General features: G+C 41.5%; 1 protein-coding gene across 3 annotated transcripts in view; it reads left to right on the plus strand.

Moving 5' to 3' along the window:
- Slc35d4 (solute carrier family 35 member D4) overlaps window positions 1–23,591 on the plus strand; it is an 80,818-nt gene that overhangs the window by 48,536 nt on the left and 8,691 nt on the right. For 2 of the 3 annotated variants that reach the window (XR_016538828.1, XM_090353340.1), the window contains exon 14: window positions 22,674–22,738. Coding sequence is in view for 1 of the 3 variants with exons in the window: in XM_090353340.1 (XP_090209466.1) it covers window positions 22,674–22,738 (65 nt within the window). In the remaining 2 variants the exon portion in view is untranslated. Of the gene's footprint in view, window positions 1–17,204; window positions 17,306–22,673; window positions 22,739–23,591 lie in introns of those variants that run through there. The other variant, XR_016538829.1, reaches the window with a different exon arrangement.

Consider the following 23,591-nt stretch of genomic DNA (forward strand, 5'->3'; position numbering starts at 1 on the left):
GTGCCCTTCTCAAAGCTGTCTCTGTAGGAAACCCTTGCTTCCATTGGAAACAGTGTCACATTATCATCACTACTCCACATCCCCAAAACAATGACAGATCAGAAGACCAAATCTGGTCTTTTTGTGGTCCTTGGGAAGTGAGTAAGTTTCTGTACCTTGTCTAGCTTAGGCCTCTTGATTTACTCTAGTTTGTTCTTGTTTGTTTTGAGGGTTTTTGCAATACTGGAGAGTAAACTTAGAGTTTTACTGAAATCCAGGCAGACAAGAGGTGTGGCTCCGTGGTGGAATGCTAGATGGAGGCAAAAAAGTCAAGTGAGAGCACAAGGGCCTGAGTTCAAGTCCCAGTACTAGCATGAAAGGAAAAGGAAAGGGGAAAGGACAAGTGCAAGGCATGGTTTCCATGGCAGTTACCCTGCTGGCTGCCCTGTGATCACCCTGTAGCCTTAATTATATACTGGCGTTGCCCAGGAGCCTTCAAAGCTGTCTCCATAACAACATCTCCTGGTAAAGTAACACAATTGCCATTCTATAATGGGCTTCCCATAATAGGAGTTCCTCATAAGAGTTGGGAAGATTCCACTGGTAAATTTGGGCCTCTCTTGGTCCATCCTTATGAAGAACTCAAGTTGCATAGAAGTTTCTAGGGTCTCCAATGCTTGTTTCTCAGGCTTTCTTGCCAAGCTTTAGAAGCTCAGCTAAGATCATAGCAGAGCCCAGTGTCTTCCATTTCTTGGTGACATGTTGACTATTGCCAATGAATCAATGAGAACTCTTTGATTACCTCAGTTGAGATAAAACTATACTTGTCTAAGAGGATGAACTTATAAAAGCATGGTCTACAGATACACGGTTGGGGTTCAAAGTTTAGAATGTTTTAAATGTCTGGCTGAGACAATTGGTAAAATTCTCTATGCTCTAATGGAATTAACAACAACGACAAAAAATCTGAGTTCTTCTAATGCGGGATCTCTCTTCTGAAATCTAGATCAATTATTTTATTTCTCATCTTGCTGTCCTATAGTCCCCTCCCTCACCACTGTTGGTGCCAGTACTGGGACTTGAACTCAGGGCCTGGGTGCTGTTCCTTACCTTTTTCCTCAAGGCTGGCAAGCTAACACTTGGGCCATGGCTCCATTTCCTTTACCTTGTTTTTATTTTTTCAATTTAATTTTATTGTTGGGCTTTGCCTTGCTTTTTGAGTTATAGTTGAAGAGAAGTTCCCTAGGCTTTACCTCAAGCCATACCTCAAAACTTCTGTGGAAGTGACAAGTAGACCAATCAATCTTTCAGGCTTCTATAATCAAAGTTCCCAGTTTCAGTTTTTGTCATGTGTATAAAGTGCAATGCTTTCCCATATGTGTGTATACACGTGTGCATGTGAGCACACACACATTCACACACAAGAACAGAAGAAATCTTGGAGGTGTCATTCCGAAGCTTATTATAGGTGCTTCTCCCTAAGGCAGGTTTATTCTAGACAAAGATAGTTTTCTTTCTTCTGCCATTACCACTGCTCTCTCCATTAACTATTCCCTCATTATCATCCTCCTACAGTCTTAGATGAGCAGCCTGTTCGCTGGTGTCCTGCTTTTCTTGGATCATTCCAGAACAGGCAGCCTCTCCTATCATACTCCTCACCCTCTTTATGCCCCATACCATTTCTAAAAGTCCATATGCATGTATAAGTTCCCCAGTTGATGACTCCTTCTTTTCTTCCTTCAGTTGTGACTCAACATTGTCTTGTGTTCCAGAGTAGGTTGATGAGAATAATATTCTGAAATCAAATGTAGCTCTGCTGTAATATAACTTTTATGTGGAAACAATGTGTTGGAAAAAAAAGAAACAACCAACTCCTAATTATGGCAGTTTTCTAATTAAATCATTTTTCTCTTTTGCTGTCTACGCGGCTATGGCAGCAATGAAAATCATTTTTCATGGAAAATTAAAGCATATAGGCAGCCATAAATTTCCTTTAAAGTCTTGTATTGGGTAACAATAGCAGCATGTCAATGTCTTTCCGTGACATTACTGATGAGGTGATAGAACATGAAGCAGCAATGCTGGGAGCCACAGCTAGTGGTGAGCCATATGGAAACACTGAACAAAGAATCCAGTTATCTTGGAATTATTTGTTTATGAACAAGGTTTTCCCAGAGGACACTTGGGAAAGGAAATACTTTTGGGTTCAAGAAAAAAATATTAAATTCTGTTTCCTATTGTAAAAACAATTCACAGGGAAGTGAATTATGTTATGATGTTAATGGACATTTTGCTATTTTGGATAAGGTTCTTGTTTTTCTTATTTCTGGTAATAAATTCTTCATTATTTTTCTGGGCTACTTTTAGTACCATTGATCATTACAATGTTCTCTGCTGCAGAAATACGATAATTCTGAGTTTCCAACCTTTGGCCTGAACGGATTTGCTCTATATTTTTACACTTAATTTTTATATAAATTTCTTGAGTGTACAGTTTTCATGGGTGCTGTTCCTATCCCAGTTAATTTCAGATAACATTAAGGTGATTTTACCACATAAAGGCAACTAATTGGGCAAGTCTGCATGGTGTCCCCTAGGGACTAACTGACCTGTACTTGGTCCTTTGTTGGATAGTAGTGAATAATTATGTGTTGAGTGAGTGCTTACATAAACCAATCTTCCTTACCATACTACTCCTCAGAGAGAAGGATGGGTTGGGCATGGCAGTGCACCCTGTGACCCCAGCTGTTTGAGAAGTTTGAGGCCAGCCTTGGAAAAAACTTAGTGAGGCTCTATGTCAAATAAACCAAAGCTTGATATTGTGGGTCACATCTATAATTTGAGCTACTTGGGAGATGTAGTAGCATGGTAGTCTGAGGCCAACCATGCAAAAATCACAAAACTCTATGTAAAAAATAACTTAAAGCCAAAAGAGCTTGAAGGCATGGCTCAAATGGTAATGTGTCTCGCAATCAGGAGATTCTGAGTTTAATTCTCAATACTTGCAAAAACAAAACAGAGCAAAAAACCAAATAAACAAACAAACCAAACAACAACAACAACAAACAAACGAAGCCCTGAAATCTTAGATACTCAGGAGACTGAGATTGAGGATCTTGGTTCAAAGTTAGCCTGGGCAGGAAAGTTAGACTTTTATTGCCAGTGAAGCACTGAAAAAGCCAGAAGTGGAGCTATGGCTCAACTGGTAGAGCATTTACCTTGAGTATAAATGCTCAGGGACAGTGCTCAGCCTTGAGTTTTAAGCCCATAGAGTAACACACACACACACACACACACACACACACACACACACACACACACACACACACACACACACACACACACACACCAAAACCCGATAAAATCTTGGAAATTTTGAATAAGCAGATTTTTATTATGGGAGAGCTAAGTTTTGATACTTGCTGTAGTTTTTGTGGAATTAACTATTCTACCATGTTGTGGCTTACAGGCATGTTGGTGGCCTAGTGGTTCTCGTACATAGTTAGTCATGCCTCACCTTGCTTTTCCTGTTGTGCCCCATCCTCCAAAGTAGAGTTGTTTAAAGTATAGGTATCCACTGTAAACTTTTTTTAAAATTTCTTTTCTCTTTCACTAAAAGTAGTCTAAGTTTACATTGCCCCACTTCTTGTCTGCATTAGCATGCTATACTCACCTAGTTGTCCTTCGAGTTACCCCTCGTTCCTACGCTAAAGTGACAAAGTTCGATAAAGTGACAAAGTTTGAGAGGAAAGGCTTTATCAGTGAATAAATTTCATCTTTCCTTGGCATCCACATTCTGCATTTTTATCCTTCAGAGACAGTGAGGTAGTTCAAAGTTAAGACTATCTCCGAAGAAGCCAAGAGTAAATGTATTGGATCCCCACAGCACCCAGTCCAGTTTGAGTCCATGGTTACTGACTGTAGATGCTTCCTGGCTGGGAGGGGTCCCCAACTGGCATCTGAATTGCGCTAGGGCTGATTTGCCCTGATGACAGGAAGCTTGACCTCTGTGCAATCGTTTACTTCCTGTCATTAGTCTGGGGCTTGGGAATTAATACATAACATGTTGGGCATTCCCCCTTAATATGAAAAGTTCCTTTGCCATGACATTTTATTTTATTTACTTTTTGTGTGTGTGGGGGGGGGGCGGTGATGGGGCTTGAACTCGGCCTAGGCGCTATCCCTGAGCTCTTCAGCTCAAGGCTACGGTCCTACCTCTGGGCCTGAGTGCTGTCCCTGAGCTCTTCAGCTCAAGGCTACCACTCTATCCTTTGAGCCAAGCCCCATTTCCCATTTTCTAGAGGTTAACTGAGGATAAGAGTCTCATGTCCTTTTGTGCCTGGGCTGGCTCTGAACCTTAATCCTCAGATCTCAGCTGCCTGAGTAGCTAGGATTATAGGCATGAGCCACAGCGTCCGGCTGACACTTTTATTTTGCAGATAGCTTTGGGGGAAGATGTTATGCCAGCAAATTTTTTCTGCAGATGTGTAGAGTGACCTGTCACATTCAAGATCAAAGAGACAAGACAGGAGAGAATGAGTTATAGCCCATTTTAAGCTGGGCACCATGGCTCCTGTCTGTAATGGCTACTCAGAAGGCTGATATTGGAGGATACTGGTTAGAAACCCAGGTTTTGAAATTCCTATCTCTGAACACTAAAAAGCTGGAAATGGAGGTGTGGCTCAAAAAGAGTAGAGTACCAGTCTTGAGTGACAAGGCTAAGGGACAGCACTAGGTCCTGAGTTCAAGGCTTAGTAACTGCATGCACACACACACACACACACACACACACACACACACACACACACACACACACTCACACACACACACAGCCTTCCCACAGACTGACCTTGGAAATACCACTTATTACTTAACTTCTCCATCTGTTTTCCCATCTGTAAACTTGAAATAATTATATACACTTAACAGAATTGTTATAAGCATTATATAAAATGCCAAGTAGTTAATGCCAGCTATTGTTACTTGAGAGCACAGGATTTTCCTTGGGGGGTCAGGTGAAAGGAGCATGTAGCTTCTATTTACACTTGGGGTTCAGCTAGTTTGAAAGCTGGTGGTGTCAGTGGGGAGCTTTCACTTTTTTGTTCAATATTATCATCTAGAATCAAGAGAGATTTAAAATTACCACACTCAAGTGGCACCACAAGGTTTAAAAATGCTTCACTTCCCCCTTTCCCACCCCCAGTTTTCAAATAACTTAGGGGACTTAATATTCCATTTTGCCTAACATTTTTGGGAGTGCTACCCTGATTTTTTTTTTAAAAAAAGAAATATGAGCTCTATAATTTGTTGGATAAGTCCAGTGCAAATTGCAGCAGCTCCAGTGTATATTAAATTCTTGACATTGGGGACTGAGTCAGGGTAGTATGACACTCATCTGGAGCCACACTGCCACCTAAAAAATGGTTGCAATAAAAAGACCAACAGTTCAGGAAGGATGTGAGGTGATATTGCTGGGGAGCATGTGGGGGACCTTACTGGTCCAGAAGATTGTAAAGCTAGACAGTCTCTCCTTGGTATGCAACTAGGATACAGACCTGTACAATAGATTTGTCCAGTGCCATGTAATTAGGCAGTGGTGGCTCACAACAGTGTGACTACCCTAAAAACCATTGAATTGTACTCTTTTTTTTTTATTCAGGGTAATGTATAGAGGGGTTACAGTAACATTTGCCAGGTAGTGGGTGCATTACTTCTCACACTTTGATATTCCTTCTTATGTTTTTGTACTCCTTTTGTTTTTGTTTTGTTTTGAATTGTACTCTGTAACACAGGGAAATTTGTGCATCTCAGTAAACCTGTGTTTTGGGGTTTTTTTTGTTTGTTTCTTGGTGCTAGTACTCAGGCCCTCTTGCTCTTGCCTGGCTGTTTTTGTTCAAGGTTGGTGTTCTACCACTGTAGCTATACCTCTACTTTCTGCTGTCATTCATTCATTCATCATGCATTTATCCATTTATTTGGTTAATTAGAGATAGGAGTCTCATGTACTTTTCTGCCCAGGCTGGCTTCTAACTGTAATCTTCAGATCTCAGCCTCCTTAGTAGCTAGGATGACATGTATGCCAGCCCTCAGCTTATACCCATTTTGGAGTATACTTTTTAGGTCACACACACACACACACACACACACACACGCACGCACACACATGCACGCACGCATGCACACATACTATATTTAACTGTGTTTATAGACACAGAGTCATTCTCTATCTGCTGATTTACTTAAGCAAGTACTTTTCCACTAAGCTGCATATGCATATATACCTACCAGCTGATATGGTTTTTTGTGGTTATTGTTGTTGGTTGTGGGACTTGAACTCAAGAACTCAGCCTCTTCATGCTCAAGGCTAGCGTTCTACCACTTGAGCCACAGTGCCACTTCAGGTTTTTGAGTGGTTAATTGGAGATAGGAGTCTCATGGGACTTTTTTGTCTGGGCTGGCATCACACCATGATCCTCAGATCTCAGCCTCAGTTTGATACATATATATATATATATGTATATATATATATACATATGTATATATATATACAATGTATATATATATATATATATATACATTGCCAGTCCTGGGCTTGAGCTCAGGGCCTGAGCACTGTCCTTGGACTTTCTCAAGGCTAGAGCTCTACCACTTGAGCCTTAGCACCACTTCCGGCTTTTTTCTATGTATGTGGTACCGAGGAGTTGAACCTGGGTCTTCGTGCATGCTAGGCAAGCACTCTACCACTAGGCCAAACTCCCAGTGCCTGATACATATTTTTTAAAATAGTACCGAGGATTTAATTCAGTCTTAAGACTGATAGACAGGTATGTTACCACTTGAGCTATACTGTCACCTTTTTTATTTCTTGGTTTTGCTTACTTTCTAAATAAGGTCTTGTACATTTTTGCCTGGGCAAACTTTGGACTATAGTCCTTTTGTACCTCCCATATAGCTGGCATTATAGACATGAGCCACTGCATCTGGTCTCCATGCTGATTTTTTCAATAAATCGTATTGGGCTATGTTCTTGGGGCCCAGGGATGTGAATGATTTGTTCATGACATCTTACTCTAGACCTGACCTGGGAGAGGCAGCCCCAAACAGGAAGCTAGTAATCTGAGACCAATATACTGGGCTTCTTAGTGGCCCTTGATGGAAGAAAAGAATGAAGTTTTAGTGGCTGACACCTGTTTCCCACCCTCCCTATCTGCATGCTAAGACTGTCCAAGCCAGGTTTTTTTTTTGGGGGAGGGGGGTAGTCCTGGGGCTCAAACCCTGGGCTCAGGGGCTATGCCTAAGCTCCTTTTTGCTCAAGCCTAATGTTCTACCACTTGAGCCACGTCACCACTTTTGGATTTTCTGTGATTAATTAGAGGTAAAGACACTCATAGATTTTACTGCCTGGGCTGGCTTCGAACTGTGATCCTTTAGATGTTAGCCTTCTGAATAGCTAGGATTATAGGCATGAGCCACCAGTGCCAGGTCCAGGTTGCTTTTAATAGATGCTTTCCCTCCCATCCAGCCCAAAGACTCATAAAGTAAAGTAGTTGACTTTGGGGAGCCTCCAGTGCTAAGTTGGCAGGAGAGTTTGAGTCTTCCTTCCAGCAGCTTAAGAAAGACTATACTCTGTAGGTGCTTGCAGTTTCTAAGTGAAAAGTGTGGATGGTCAGTATTTTCTCCATGACTGAGAAAGATGCTGGCCTGACTCCTCTATAACCAAGGAGAGGTGGTCACATGTCAGCAGCCTGAGCATTCACGGGACCAGAGGCAAGACGATCGATCACGCAACTTTGTATATTTAGAGCCTTCATGAAGCTATGTACCTTGCAAATCAGAAGGGAACAGACAATGTGTTTTTCTCCTCTGGATTATTAATTAGACCTTATTGTGATTAGCAATTGACAGGTTTGTTAAGTTAAAGGCCCTCAGCTTTCTTTAGAACATACTCTTGACTGCCTGAACAGTTGTCTGTTCCAAAGGAAGAGATTCCCATTGTTCTCCTAGGAGGCCTGTTATCATGGACTGGCTTTATAGGAGCACTGGTTTGCCTGTGTCTCGGGGATACTTTGTGGCTGATCACACAGCTCCGGAGCTCTACTGCAGCTATACACCTGTGTGGCTGTACATCTGAGCATCCTCCCTATTATATCTGTAGATGGCCCTAGCAGGGATTTGGTATCATATCATCTCTGCCTTCTCCTTCTTTTCCCCTTTTCTTTCAATTGATGTTTCCTCTCCATCCACCTACTTCTTTTTTTTTTTGCCAGTCCTGGGCTTGAGCCTCAGCACCACTTCCGGCTTTTTTTTCTATGTATGTGGTACCGAGAAATCGAACCCAGGTCTTCGTGCATGTGAGGCAAGCACTCTACCACTAGGCCAAACTCCCAGCCCATCCACCTACTTTTAAAGCTTCTTGAAAAGGCTTCCTAGAGCCAGTCATAGAATAATGCATTCTCACTGTTCCCCTTGGGGAAAGATATTAAGTGAATGCACAAAATTGAGTCCCTGAGAAATTTTTGTGTGGTTCTTCCGTTGTATAGAAATGGAACCTGACATCCAAGAGAAGGGGATCAGTCTGCCCGAGGTAACTCAGCAAGTTTAGAACCCAGCAAGGGAGCACCTCAGATGCAAGGACACTGGGCACAACATGGGGAGACGCTTTTTTTGCTATTCCTGTCAAAGATAAAAGCCAAGTGGGAGCTGAGTACTGGTAGTTCATGCCTGTCCTCCTAGCTACTCAGGTGGCCAAGATCTGAGGGTTACAGTTCAAAGGCAGACCAGGAAAAAAGTCTATGAAACACTTGTCTCCAACTAACCATTAAAAAACTGGAAATGAGAGTGCCAGAAGTTTGGCCTAGCGACACAGTGCTCACCTAGCATGCATGAAGCCCTGGGTTTGATTCCTTGGTTACCATGTACACAGAAAAAACCATCAATGGTATTGGGGTTTAAGTGGTAAAGCACTAGCCTTGAGCAAAAAGAGGCTCAGGCCAACAGACAAGATAAAATAATGGCATTCACAGGGAAATGGATGAATCTAGAGCAAATCATGCCATTATTTTATCTTGTTCGTTGGCTATGTAGAATTCCATTGTGTATATATACCACATTTTCTGTATCCATTCATCTGCAGTAGGGCATCTGGGTTGTTTCCATCGCCTGGCTATTGTGAATAGTGCAGAGATGAACATAGCTGAGCAAGTGTCCTTGTAATATCTTGGGTCATAATGTTCAGGATAGATGCCCAGAAGTGGTATGGCGGGATCGTAGGGAAGGTCTATTTTCAGTTCTTTAAGAAACCTCCACACTGCTTTCCAGAGTGGCTGAACTAGTCTACATTGCCACCAGCAGTGTAGTAAGGTTCCTTTTTCTCCACAACCCCGCCAGCAACTGTCATTGTCTTAGTTCAAAATCTTGGCCATTCTTGTTGGGGTAAGGTGGTATCTTAGGGTTTTTATTTGCATTTCCTTTATGACCATAGATGATGAACATTTTCTCATATGCTTTTCTGCCATTTTAATCTCTTCTTCTGATAAGTCTCTCTTTAGTTCCCTTGCCCATTTAGTGAATGGTTTATTGGGTTTGGGGGGGGGATTAGTTTCTTGAGTTCCCTATAGATACTGGATATTAAGCATTTGTCATATGTATTGTAGGTGAATATCTTTTCCCAGTTGGTTGGCTGTCTCTCTACTTTTGCGACTATGTTTTTATCTGTAGAGAAACTTTTTATTTTTAGGTAGTCCCATTTATGGAGTCTCTCTCCAATCTGTTGTAATCCTGGGATTCTGTTCGGGAATCTTTTGCCTATGCCTATGAGTTTCAGTGTCTCTCCTACTTTATCATGTAGCAATTTCACAGTTTCTGGTCTGACGTTGAGGTCTTTGATCCACTTTGAGTTAATGCTTGTGCATGGCGAAAGGCTAGGGTCAAGTTTTAGTTTTCTGCATGTGGCTGCCCAGTTTTGCCAGCACCAATAATTGAATAGGCTGTGTTTGTTCCACTGTATATCTTTGGCTCCTTTGTCAAATACAAGTTGCCTGTAGGTATGTGGTTCTATTTCTGGGTCCTCTATTCTGTTCCACTGATCTTCTGGTCAGTTTTTGTGCCAATACCAAGCAGTTTTTGTTATTATGGCTCTATAATAGAGTTTGAAGTCTGGTATTGTAAAACCACCTGCATTGCTTTTTTTGCTTAGAATTGTTTTGGCTATTCTAGGTCTTTTCTTGTTCCATATGAATCTTTGGATTATGTCTTCAATTTCCGTAAAGAATGTCTTTGGGATTTTGATGGGGATTGCATTGAATTTGTATATCAATTTTGGCAGTATAGCCATTTTTCTATGTTGGTTCTCCCTAGCCATGAGCATGGGATGTCTTTCCATTTCCTAGTGTCCTCTTTAATTTCTTTCATTAGGCTTTTATAGTTTTCATTGAATAATTCCTTTACATCTTTGGTTAAGTATATTCCTAAGTATTTTATTCTCTTGGGGGCTATTGCGAATGGGATCATTTTCTTGATTTGGCCTTCTGTTTGTGTATTGTTGGTGTACAAGAAGGCTACTGACTTCTGAAGGTTAATTTTGTATCCTGCCACTTTGCTAAAGTGGTTTATTAATTCTAGAAGTTTGGTAGTAGAGTTTGTTGAGTCACTCAAGTAGAGGATCATATCATCCCTGAGCTTTTCAGCTCAAGACTACTGCTACACCTTGAGCCTCAGCCCCACTTCCGTTTTCTACTGATTAATTGAAGATAAGAGTCTCACATGCTTTAGTGCCAGGCCCTGTCTTTTTTTATTGCAATACTAGAGTTGGAACTTGGGATCTAGCACTTGCCAGGCAGGTTCTCTGCCAATTAAACCATGCCCTCTGCCTCATTTGCTTTTGTTGAGTTTTAAATAGTGTCTCAGGCCATCTAGACCATTAGCCTCCTATTTATGCCTCTTAATATGGCTCTAGTTATTGACATATAACACCATGCCTAACTTTTTTTATTGGTTGAGATAAGGTTATCTTAAACTCTTTGCCTAGCTGGCCTTGAACTGCAATCCTCTCAAACTCAACCTCCTGGGTAGCTAGGACTGTAAGCATGAGCCACTGCACCTGGCCTGGTAATTCTATTTTTAATTTTTATTGGATTTCCTCCTCCTCCTCCTCCTCTTTCTCCTCTTTCACCTCCTTTTCCTCTTCCTCCTCTTTTTCATCATCTCCCCTCTCCACCAACCACGGTCATGAAGCTTGAACTTAGGGCTTGGGCACTATCTGGGAGTTCTTTTGTTCAAGGCTAGCACTCTATCACTTGAGCCACAGCTGCGTGCTGGCTTTTGAGAGGTTAATTGGAGATAAGAATGTCATGGGAACTTTTCTGCCCAAGCTAGCTTTGAACCACAATCCTTATATCTCAGTCTCCTGAGTAGCTAGCATTATAAGTGTGAGCCTGTAATTCTATTATCATTATTATTAACCTGTAATTTTATTATCATTTTGTGCAAAGGGGTTTTATTTCAACATATCCATTTATGATCATTGTCACCCCTTTCATTGTTCTCTTATCTCTTAACCATACTCATCCTTTCAAAGGCCTAATACTTCTTATCTTCCAGACACCTTGTCTATGTGGAGCTTGTGTCTGTGACATTCAAAGCCTATAACTTAGCACTTAGGGAATGTTGAGATTATTTTCTTAATAATACCTAATGGTGGCTGATCTTGGCACTTTGATAACTGGTTCTTGCCTTTCTTGTGGTGCTCAGTGCATATAATTTTTTCTCAAGTTCATCCCAGCAAAAAATCAAGACCCTCTCCCTTTCCACTCCTAATTTCATGAAAGTATCTCCCAAAACATTTCATCTTCTTTTGACTTTTACTTTTTAGACACTCTAAAAGAGCCCAAAAGGGTATCTTAGCTCTACTGCCCTAGCAAAATGCCATAGGCTGGCATTTTCTGGAAGCCGAGGATCCACACCCAGAAGCCAGCGGGGTGGGTGGGGTGGGTGTATGGTGAGAACATCTCCTGGAGTCATCTCACCTAGTGCTTTAAGATTCTTCATTGTATGCATGAGGGAGGGAGAGATGGAGAGGAGCAAGAAAGAGACAGAGGGAGAGAGAAAACAGCACAAAAGAGTAGCAAACCAAGTGAGTGATTTGTTTTGTTGTTTTGTGCCAGGGATGAAACTGGAGACTCAGGCTTGCTAATAAGCACATACTCTATCACTAAACTGTACCCCAGTTCTGGTCCTTCCTTCAAAGAGCACTAACCCCATCACAATGTCCTCACCCTGCTAACTACTCCCTCTTCAAGGTCCTACCTCCAAATACCATCACAGTGGGGGTTCGGGCTTCAATGCAACCATTTAGGAGGCATAATTCAGTCCATAGTATATGGCTTCACAGGCCACCTGAGAGTTGTTAGGGGGGAGCTAGAAAGTCTGTGCATGATCTGTCAGTGCCAAAGGTAGTATCCTGCTGGTGGCCTAGTCTTGTGCAAGCTTCATATATTCCCCAAGCATTTTCACTTCAATATGGAATTGGGTGTGGCCAGGCAGAGGCGTACTTCTTCCCTCTGATCTCCTGTAGGAGTTGCTCATCAGAAAGGACACAGTCAAAAACAGCAAATGATTTTTAACAAATGGACTCTGTGCTTCTGTCTTTGAACAAGCTTTGTTCTGTAAAAGAAAAATAAATAAATTTTAAAAAGTCTCTCATTTCTGTATCTTTAGAGTTCACTTCAGTGTGTATATTATTTTATATGAACATCAAGAGGTACTTAGGCATTGCACCTTTGTGATTCTCTTCCAAAACTATCCTCTACCTGTCTCACTGTTTTTGAATATCTAAAATCCTGTATAATTTGTCATATTCCAGTGTGTTTTACATCTAATTTCTGCATATCATAGAGAGTACGTGCCATTTGTCTCTCTGATCTTGACTTACCTTATGTAATATTTGTACTAGTTCCCATACATTTCCCTGCAGATGACATCATTTTATTCTTTCTAATGGCAGCATAGCAATTTATTTTATGTACCCTCCCTTATTTTGAAGCATGATAATAATATGAATTGAAGTTATTGTTTTTTCAAAAGGATAGGAAAAATCCTCAAAGCCTTGGGTACATGTAATTATGAATGATGGTGTTTTTTTGGGGGGGCTTTTTTCATGTTTTTATTATAATAGAAGGGTTACATTATATTCACGAGATAGAAGGTGCATTACTTCACATACATTCATACTCTTGCTCATGTCTTGGTCCCTATTTCCCTCCACCCACCCCCGCCCCTCATCTTGTTTTCCCCTCTTCCCTATCCTATTTCAAATAACCAAATACGCATATATCCAGTATATCAGATAACAAGGTGAAATACTGTAGCAATATGAGATAACCAAGGGACAGCAAAAGAGATGAGAGATAACATAGTACATTAAGGACAACAATCACTCATTATATGGCTTTTGTTTCTATATCCTGGAGGTCCTTTCATTTAGCGTCATACTATATGGCCTTATGTATCTAGGTTTTGTTCTATTGTAAATCTCTGTTAGGAGAGCCCAAGGTTTCTACTGATGAATTATGTAATTTTATTTAATGCTTCTTTGAGGTTAAATTCATCCCCCATTTTTTTTTTGGTGGTACTGTAGTTTGAACTCAGGGCCTTGTATTTGCTAGACAAGTACTCTACCACTTGAGTCACATCTCACACCCTTAAATTCACCTGATTCTAGAATCTGTCTGCAGAAGTTAGATCTTTGTGTCTTGTTGGTATGAAAGCAACTTAGAAAATATTAATACTTTGGCTCTATACCCTTCTTTTCCATAAGCACTCAGTATTTCCAAAAATTGAGAGGTTGACAGAATCTTTCATCCCACAGGACAAAAGTTTAGAAAGTAGCTGTCAGAAAACCATAATTCTGAAACAAATGTATACATTTTCTGAGCATGAGACCAAGTCAGTATAGTCTAAAGAATGTATAGTCTAAAAATGTACAGTCTAAAGAATCTGTAAAGACTTCACATCAGACTGTCACTGAATTGAGTTTGAAGGAAATTTAGAGTAGTTTCACATTCTCCTTTTGTCTTTTACAATTAGATGTTGTAAGAAATTGGGGCATGTCATATTGTATATATGTTTATTTGTTTATTTGAATTAGGAAAGGGAAGGGGGTAAAACAAGATGATTAGGAGTGGGTAGGAGGAAGAAAATGGGGACAAAAACACGAGAAGGGGTATCAATGTATGAGAAGTAATGCACCTACTATCTGGCAAATGTAACTATAACCCCTCTATATATTACCCCGGCAATAAATTTTAAAAATGAAATTGTGGCACATCTCAGTAGTAGAGTACTTTGCCTGGTTGGTCCAAGGCCTTGGACATGATACCATGCACTACAGAAACAGCAACAACAAAAACTGTATCTAGTATTCAACTTTTTATAGTAACTTGCAAAAATCTCAATATTTGGTTAGTTTATTAGGTCCTCTTTTTTTTGCCAGTCCTGGGCTTAAGCTCTGGGCCTGAGCACTCTCCTTGGACTTTCTCAAGGCTAGAGCTCTACCACTTAAGCCTCAGCATCACTTATGGCTTTTTTCTATGTATGTGATAATGAGGAATTGAACCCGGGTCTTCGTGTATGCTAGGCAAGCACTCTACCACTAGGCCAAACTCCTGGCCCCTATTAGGTCCTTTTTAAAAGAAAATTACAATAGCAAATAAACCATTAATTGAATCAGTTATTTTAAGAAGAGCTGAGATGTAATACCCAAAGAAAACAATAAGGCAAGTCTTCATTAAGTACCATTCCCACATGTGCTGTTACTATGGCCTACTGAGAAATATGGCTACCAAGAGAAATGGCAGAAACCTACCCAGGAAAGAAGTAACAACATCTGCTCAGCTGTGGAGATTACAAGTCAAAGAGAAAAGGTCTACTCATTTCTGAAGGTCTGCTTGTGCTGAGGAGCTCATGGTTGTAGGGAATGGAAGTGTAACTCAGTCAGAGAGTACTTGCCTCATATATGTGTTGCCAAGAACTGCAAACGAAGGTCAAGGTTTGAATGCTGCTATCCAGTCTTCCCCGTTTATTGATACAAGCAAGAAGACTGGATAATGGGAAACAAAGTTGAGTTGGAAATGAAACCAACTCAAGCCTGTCATGCAAGAGGCAAGACCAGCTTCCTTTCCGTCTTCCTCCTAACCCCAGCACATGGAGATAGAGGGTCATGAGATTTTCTTGCATGGACTCAGAAAAGAAGGAGACCGTGGAGAGCCTGGGCCCCATTAAAGCTCCAGAGCCAATCAGCTCAGGAAGTATACGGGCAAATGAATAATTCTCCTTGAGTGAACTTGGAAGAGAATAAAAGGATGAAAGTGGAGACCAAAGAGCTTCTTCCCCAATGAGGAGAGATGAAATCAGAGGAAAAATATTTTATCCCTTCAAACTTCCATAGTCCCATGTGTCAAAAGAGAAAGACTGCTCTTGAGAAAGTTCCCAGGCTGGTATTCATAAAACCCAAGACCGTGGCCTTTTTTTAAGTTAATTAAAATTGTAATGATAAGGGGCTGGGAGTTTGGCCTAGTGGTAGAGTGCTTGCCTAGCATGCACTAAGACCCGGGTTCGATTCCTCGGTACCACATACATAGAAAAAAGCCGGAAATGGTGCTGAGGCTCAAGTGGTAGAGCTCTAGCCTTGGAAAGTCCAAGGACAGTGCTCAGGCCCTGAGCTCAAGCCCAGGACTGGCAAAAAAAAAATTGTAATGATAAGTTAATAACATAGTTGCTGCTCTGAAGGATGTTCAGAACCAATAAACCAAGTTTCCTTGCTTCACGTGGCATCCATTGGCTGTAGGGAAATACCAGGAGCTTAGATCATCTCTCTGGGTGTGTTTTCACTTGTGTATAATAAAGGGAAACCTTTCCACTTCGGAACATAATGTTATACTTTGAAACAAGTATTTCAACAGAACCAAATAGGGAAGAAAGCAAATGAATAATAGCAAAAAAAAATCATATTTTTAAGGAAATTGTAGAAATCAGTGCAAGTAACTTTCCAGAGAAAGAAGAACCCTTCCTAGGTATATTGAGTAATACAAGCTGTTTTCAGCACGAGAGGGAAAGTATCTGCTGGTTTCTGGTATGGGCTCAGATTGTGTCTTGGTACAAGAAGATTTTCTCTGGGAAAGAAAAGCTAGTAGAGCATTTATAGACATGTAGATTTGGCTTGACAGTTTGGAAATTGAAGGAGTCCCAAAAGACAAGTCTGGTTTTCCAATGAGATATTTTCAGTGGGGAGGCTGCAGGGTGGCCCTAAAAGGCCAAGGTCGCTGGTAGCTCACAACTATAATCCAAGCCACTCTGGAGACTGAGATCTGAGGACTGAGGTTTAAAGCCAGCTTGAGCAGAAACGTCCAAGAAATTTATCTTCACTGAAACAGGCAAAGAAAAGAAAAGGCTTTACTGGAAGAGTGGCTCAAATAGTAGAACTCCAGCTGTGGGCAAAAAAAAAAAAGCTGAACCAAAGATCTTGAAGCCCTGAATTCAGAACCTGGTACTATGAAAGAAAAGGAAAGGAAGAAAGAATGGAAAGGAAGGAAGAAATAAAGAAGAGAGAGAGAGAGAGAGAGAGAGAGAGAGAGAGAGAGAGAGAGAGAGAGAGAGGAAGAGGGAGGGAGAGAGGGAAGGAAAGAAGGAAGGAAGGAAGGAAGGAAGGAAGGAAGGAAGGAAGGAAGGAAGGAAGGAGAAAAAGAAAGAGAAAAGAAGGAAGGACGGGCGTATATCAAAGGAAAAGCTCTTATCACCTTTGGTATTAGGAGACAGAGTTCCATGGGTTGTAGAGACTTACAGCAAATACACAGCGAGTCTTTCCCTACAGTTGCTAGATTTTATGTGGTTGGAGGTTAAAAAAGCTAAGGTCAAAAACTCTGAGAAGAATTTTTGTGGGTGAAAATGGAGAGACCCACTAAGTTCTTAAGTCATAGGATGGATAATAAGAGTTAACCAAATTCTTGCTCTGTGCCAGTCATAAGGCTTGAAATCAGGGTGATATCCCTGAGCCACGACTTCAGTTCCAGCTTTTTGCTAGTTAATTGAAGATAAGAGTCTCATGGACTTTCCTGGCTAGTCTGGCTTTGAATCATGATCCTCAGATCTCAACCTTTTGAGTAATTAGGATTTCAGGCATGAGCCACCAACTTCACTGAATGTTTTTAAAATGACAGTGTTCTTACCCTTAGCTCTGCTTCCCATCCAATTGATATGGATTGGTTCCTTGCATCTGGAGAAAGGGATTATAAATGCTGATTCGATATCCTCTTCAACCTGAAAGTGAGGCCAGGTTAGTAGCTTTCATATGTGAGCCTGTACACAGACCCCATGAGTTCTTCCTGCAGACAGCAGGACTCTCACCCAGCACCTGGAGAAAGCAGGTCTTATAGCTTGTCACTAGAGGTGGAGGTATAGGAGGGAATGTCTCACACTACAATGGCATGAAGTCCCCTGGGCATTGGCTCCAGTGCTGAGTAGATTTTGGCTGGTGTCTGAGCTTCTGTAGTTCCTACATGCTCCCAGATGACATTGGCACAGCATGTCTGACCCCTCCCTTTGCAGGACAGGAAAAGATATCTATTGCTCTGCCTGTCAGCACTTCCCATACCTTCTTCCAGGGAAATGCTTCTTCCTGTGTTCCAACCATGAAGGTCAAGAATGAGCTTTCATCTTCTATTCCTCTGCCTCCCAGGCCACAGTTACTTGTCTAGAACCCGATTAGAACCTTTCTTGGCTTATTTGGACAGAGATGTCTGTTCTCAGATTCTGTGAAGTTCTTCCTAGCTCCATGGAGGTCATTGAGCAGTGGCAAGGAGAGAGAACATCTCAGTGCTCTTCAGCTCCTTGGCTCTAATGGTCCTCATGTGTGACAAAGACTTCTAACCAGACGGTAGTGTGACCTTAGGGATTGTTACTGGCACCAAAAGGTCAAATATGGGTAGGTAAAAAGCCCTCATCATATGGAGGGCTTTGTGGTTAGTCCCTGATGGTGTGTAAGCAAATAGCACACATTTCATTTGGATTTAGCATGTACAGCGGCTAAGGGTTGTGGAAGCTGCAGGAAGTACAGAGGATCCAGTCACTTATGGAGCATAGGCAAAATGATGCTATGAAGATGTGTTTGAAAAACTAGAGCAGCCAAAGCCGGGTGCTGGTGCCCACACCTATAATTCTAGCTACTCAGGAGGCTAAGATCTGAGGTTCAAGGTGTGAAACCAGTCCAAGATCTGAAAAACTCTTGTCTCTAATTAATTAGCAAAAAATAGAAGTGGAGATGTGACTCAAATGGTAGAGCACCAGCCTTAAGTGGAAAAGGCCAAGTAGAGCACAAGGCCCTGAGTTCAAGCCTCAGTACAAAACAAGCAAACAAAAAAGGCAAAGAAAAATTACAGCCAGTGTAAGAGGGAAGCACAAGTCATGTGCATCTCTAAAACAGCTAAATAAGAAATCCGAATTTCTGATTCACCCCCCCCCTCCAACCACTAATAATTTACCTTGTTGCAGATTCCCTACCAAAGCCCCTCCCTACTTTTCTTCCTTAGATAAAAAATTTGTCTTAGGAATGAAGTGAATATTTGAAAAACAAATCTGATCTGCTTTAAATACCAGAATTTGTTGACAAAGCCAGGAAGTTCAAAGCCCCGCAGCTGGGTACAGTATTGGGTTCTGCTGTTGTTGGCACCGCTGGGCCTGAGGCAGATCTGGGAGTTTGTTACTCATGTCTGCGTGTGTGAATGGGACATTCCACAGACTTTCTTCTTTGAGGAAAAAAGTATGCATATGCACTTTAAAAAATGTTCTGTGTTTAGACACTAGGGGTTCATGCCTGTAATCCTAGCTATTCAGGAGGCTGAGATCTGAAGATTATGATTTGAAGCCAGATGTCTATAAAACTCTTGTTTCTAATTAACCAGCAGAGCTAGAAATGAAACTGTGGCTGAAGTAATAGAGCATCAGCTTTGAGTAAAAAAGCAGCATGAGGCCCTGAATTCAAGCCTTTGTACCAACACCAAATACGTACATACTTACATAACATACATGCATGCATATATATTACTCATATATACATATATGTATGTACATTTAAAAGCAAGAACAAAGTTTGTTAATGAGAGCTATTCTTAGGTCTTTTGAAAGGTAAATTTTAAAAGCAAATTTAAATAGACTTGAAATAGCAAAGTGTAATCTATTTGACTACATACTTTTTGTTGTTGTTGTTATGGGGCTTGAACTCAGGGCCTGAGTGCTGTCTCTGAGCCTCTTTGTGCTAAAGGCTGGCACTCTGCCACTATTATAACCTATTTGAGAGACTCATACATCTGTCTCATCCAGTACTGCTGTGTTGATGGAGTTGGAGAACCTCACAACAGCCCACAGTAAGCTCACTGCAGTAGGTTCTTTAATATCTGGAACCTAATTCTTAACTCAGAAATGCTGGCAAGTTGGTTTTATGCCACTACTGGTGTGTGAGGTATGATCACACCCTGCTAGATGCAGGCCTGAGATTGGTACACTGGTCCATAGTGGAGTATGTGGCATCACAATGAAAGCTTTGGAGTATGGAAGCACTGACTCTCTTTCTGAAAAGCCACAGCAAGTAAAGAGGGGAGATGGTTCAATTTGGGAGACTCAGTCACTTAAGACAGCCATGTGGAGGCCAACCCAGAGGCGTAGCTAGGTGCCCACGCATGGTAAGTTTCTAGCGTTAAGAGTTTATGTTAGGAATAGGTCGTGGTGGCACACACCTAGAATCTCATCTACTTGGGAGACAGAGACAGGAAGGTCATGGTCCAAAGCCAGGCTGGGCAGACTTAGCACAAGACCCTACCTGAGAAATAAGCCTGTTCTCTTTCCAGTACTTGGCTCCCACCAGGGTAGGCTCCAAAGCTGATTGCTATTTTGTTTTGCTTTCTTAAAAAAAAAAAACATTTTATAAGTATATATTAGTTGTACAAGAGTTTTCGTTGTAACTTTCCATATGTATTTACAATGTATCTTGATCAGACTTCATCACCCTACCTCTGCTCCTTCCGGTTTCCTTTTGTTTTGATGGGTTGTGAGGCTTGAACTCTGGGCCTGGGCGCTGTCCCTGAGCTCTTCAGGTTAAGGCAAGCCCTCTACCACTTGAGCCACAACACCACTTCTTGTTTTCTGGTAGTTAACTGGAGATAAGAGTCTTGTGGACTTTAGTGCCCAGGCTTGCTTTGAACTGCTATCCTCAGATCTCAGCCTCCTGAGTAGCTAAGATTACAGGCATGAGCCACAGTGCCTGACTTTTTTTTTTTTTTGCTAGAGACAGGGACTCAAACTTGGCATATGATGCTTGCTTTTACTTATTGTCTGGTGCTCTATAAACTAAGCCATGCCTCCAGCCCACCTCCCTTATTTCTTAAAACAATTTCAGCAGGTTTTATTGCTCTATTTTTACACACAGCTGTTAAGCATTCTGACCATATTTCATCCTCACTGTTCACCTTCTCCACTCCCACTGAATCCACTCATACTTAACTCATTTTATACTGCTGTCATCACATTTTAAAGTGTACATCAGTTATTCAAAGGGGATTTCACTGTGATGTTTCACATCTGTGTATGTGTATGAATATACACATTCACACATGTATGTGACCATGTATATAGTTATGTATATGTTCATCTTTTAAATCTATCTCACGTCTACCTGTGAGAGAAAAATGTGAAAGCTTTGTTTTTCTAGACCTGGCTTACTTCCCTTAACATGATGATCTCTAGTTCCATCTACTTCACACAAAAAATATAATTTCATTATTTTTTTATGGATGACTTGTAGTCCATTGTGATCATTTCATCAGTTGTAGGGTATCTGAGCTGTCTCCTGAACTTGGCTATTGAGAATAGTGCTACAGTGATATGGGCATACAAGTGTCTCTATTTTTTTTAAAAAATGGGGCCACTTGGGGAAGGTTTATGTAGCTTATTTTTTTTGCTACTATAGCAGAATACCTGAGGTGAGCTGACTTTATAGAGAAGTAGTTTATTTAGCTCAGGTTGGTCAACTGCCTGTCCCCTACCTCTGAAGGTGTTGCTGCCTGCTACTTGCCTTTTTATAAAGTGTTGGGGGAGGGCACACACATGTCAAAGAGGTGGGGGAGGGAGAAATGCCTCCATAATGGAAGGAGGCATTGGAGTGATGGAAGAAAAAGGAAGTGAAGTCTGGCACTGCCAGTTCTTGCTGAACAGATGAAAAATGGATTTACCCAGCTCTACTGTAGCTCTACCAAGCAAACAACTCCATTGTACATGCACAACAGAAGTCAGACACACCCATGTCACATTTCAGTGTTGAGTTTTTGTCATATTTCAGTGTGTGTTGTAACCAGCAGCAGATCTGTTCATTGAGAGAGAAAAGTTGGAAAGGTTTTAAAAAGTCAGCAGAAAGTGGAGAGTCTACACAAACAAACATTTCCAGGAAGAAGCAGATGGCCAAGGCACCAGCACGGCTGCTTGGTCAACCATATTTTCAAGTAAGGGCTCGTTTGAACATTTTAAGATGTGTTTTTCTTGGCAACAGTTGCCGTTAATAGGAATAAGCCATCCAGCTGTCTGTCTCAAGGCAGACAGGATTCCTTCTGAGCTGGAGACTCGGGGAAGGACAAGCCCGGACTCGGAGTGTGGCAGAGCTAGGGAGCACTGCTCTTCCAGAGCATGAGAGAGTCCATCAGAGAATAAGGAGAGAAGCTGGCAAAGAAGGCTTCCAACAGCTGCTAGAAAAGGAGCAAAGGAAAGGAAGAGAATGGCAAAGACACAGAAACAGCTGGTGTGCTTCAGGCCCTGTGGGAAAACTCACCAATCCTCTTGTCCCTTGTGTTCTTCACAGTTGTCTTTTAAGAGACAATATGACAGGTGTGTTTTTTTTTAAAACAATTGTTTTGCTGGTTCTCCTAGAGAAGTGAAGCCAAGAGAAACTTTGCATAAAGCAAAACCAAACAAAACTGAGGAAATGAGGCAGGTGGATCTGTTGCAAATGTTCCAGATCTCACATTTCTTCACAGAAGATTCTGTAGTGCCAGATCCAGACCTCTTTTAAGAGAAAGATGATGAGTGAGGATGGGAAGCTCATCAAACATCCTCCTTCCTCTGGCCATCTTCTTGCTGCCTTCTTCCTGGCTGAGAGGTCTGAAGAGGCCTCTAGGCAGCATGTCAAGTCCCCAGGAGAGAGAAGGTAGCTGACTTCTGCAGACCTCCAGCTGGAGTGAGCCTTATCCCTGTGGCCTGTGTCTCAGCAGTACAGATGGCATTCCTCACAGAAGTTGTTTTGAACTAAAGAATTCAGAATTCTCAGAATAGAGCAATAGCTTGTCTTATACAGATGTCCCAGACGTGGATGAAGTCAAACCACTAGTTCACACACACTGTTTGTGCAAGCCATTTAGAGTCACCCCTGGAATTTGGGTCAAATACTACTATTCCTAACAGAATTCTCTAGGATTTCTGGCCCCAAAGACAGGAAGCTTAACCTAGTGTCTCTTTCTCCTTTAACTTCTGATAGTTGCAATTAATTAGCATGGAAGAAAGGATACAAAGTGTGGCAATTCTGGAGCAATGCGATCTCCTTGTAACAATTGGAGGCTACTGGAATCCTGCTGATCTGATGGCCCTTGTTGAAATTATTTCCACAGGTTGTCACAGCTGGGTTGTCTGTATTGTTGTTTGATGCGGTCCTGACCAGTGCCACTATGGGATGGTAAGTCTTGGGCAGAGAGGAGAGGAGGTGAAAATTCATTATTTGAATTTCTTTGGCGTATTTGTTTTTGCTTGGGTTGAAGAAAGTGTGTGTATTGAGTGTAAGTGGCCATCCTCTTTGAGGGTCCATATTGGCGTTGGCCTGTTTTTTTAGGCACCTCTCATCGGTGTATAAATTTATAGTCACAAGAGTATGATGTCACTTTTATGTAACTCTTACAAACAAAATAAAAGATTCAATAGCATTTTCTATATGTGCTCTAACCAGTAGCCAGTGTAGGACATCACCAGAACACCTTCTACCCACTCACTCACTCAAGAGTAGCCACAGTATCATTGGTTCACCCTGTCATGCCTAAAAGGGATTGGTTGCTTCAAGGCCTCTTGCAGACACCAAGTCTCTTATGTAAAGTGTTGTGTGTTTGCATGCAAACCACACCTATCTTTCTGTGTGCTTCATATTACAACCTGATTCCAGAAAAAATTTTAAAATATTTTTCCCCATGTTTGAGATCACAGTGATCCTAAGAGTGAGTCTTCCTTTGAAAACAATATTTGTTTACAAATTAGACCTAATGAATTGTTCTTTGTCACCTGCTTTTTTACTCCAAACCACACTGCTTATGTGTGTGTAGCAGGCACTGGTTCCTGAGTGTACTTATGACAACTACCCAGCTACAGGCTTCTGAGTGAATAATACCCTTTGGTGCTCTTGTAGCCATGGAAACAACACTGTTAGGTTTAAACACCCTAGGTTTAAACACCTTTGGTTTAAACACTGTTGGATTTATCCCTACGGGATAAACACCCGAGACAGGACTGGTGACTATGGAATACTGAGCTGGGGAGCCTGC

Source organism: Megascapheus bottae, chromosome 19 (genome assembly GCF_031878675.1).
Source record: "Megascapheus bottae isolate mThoBot1 chromosome 19, mThoBot2.hap1, whole genome shotgun sequence".
NCBI lineage: Eukaryota > Metazoa > Chordata > Mammalia > Rodentia > Geomyidae > Megascapheus > Megascapheus bottae.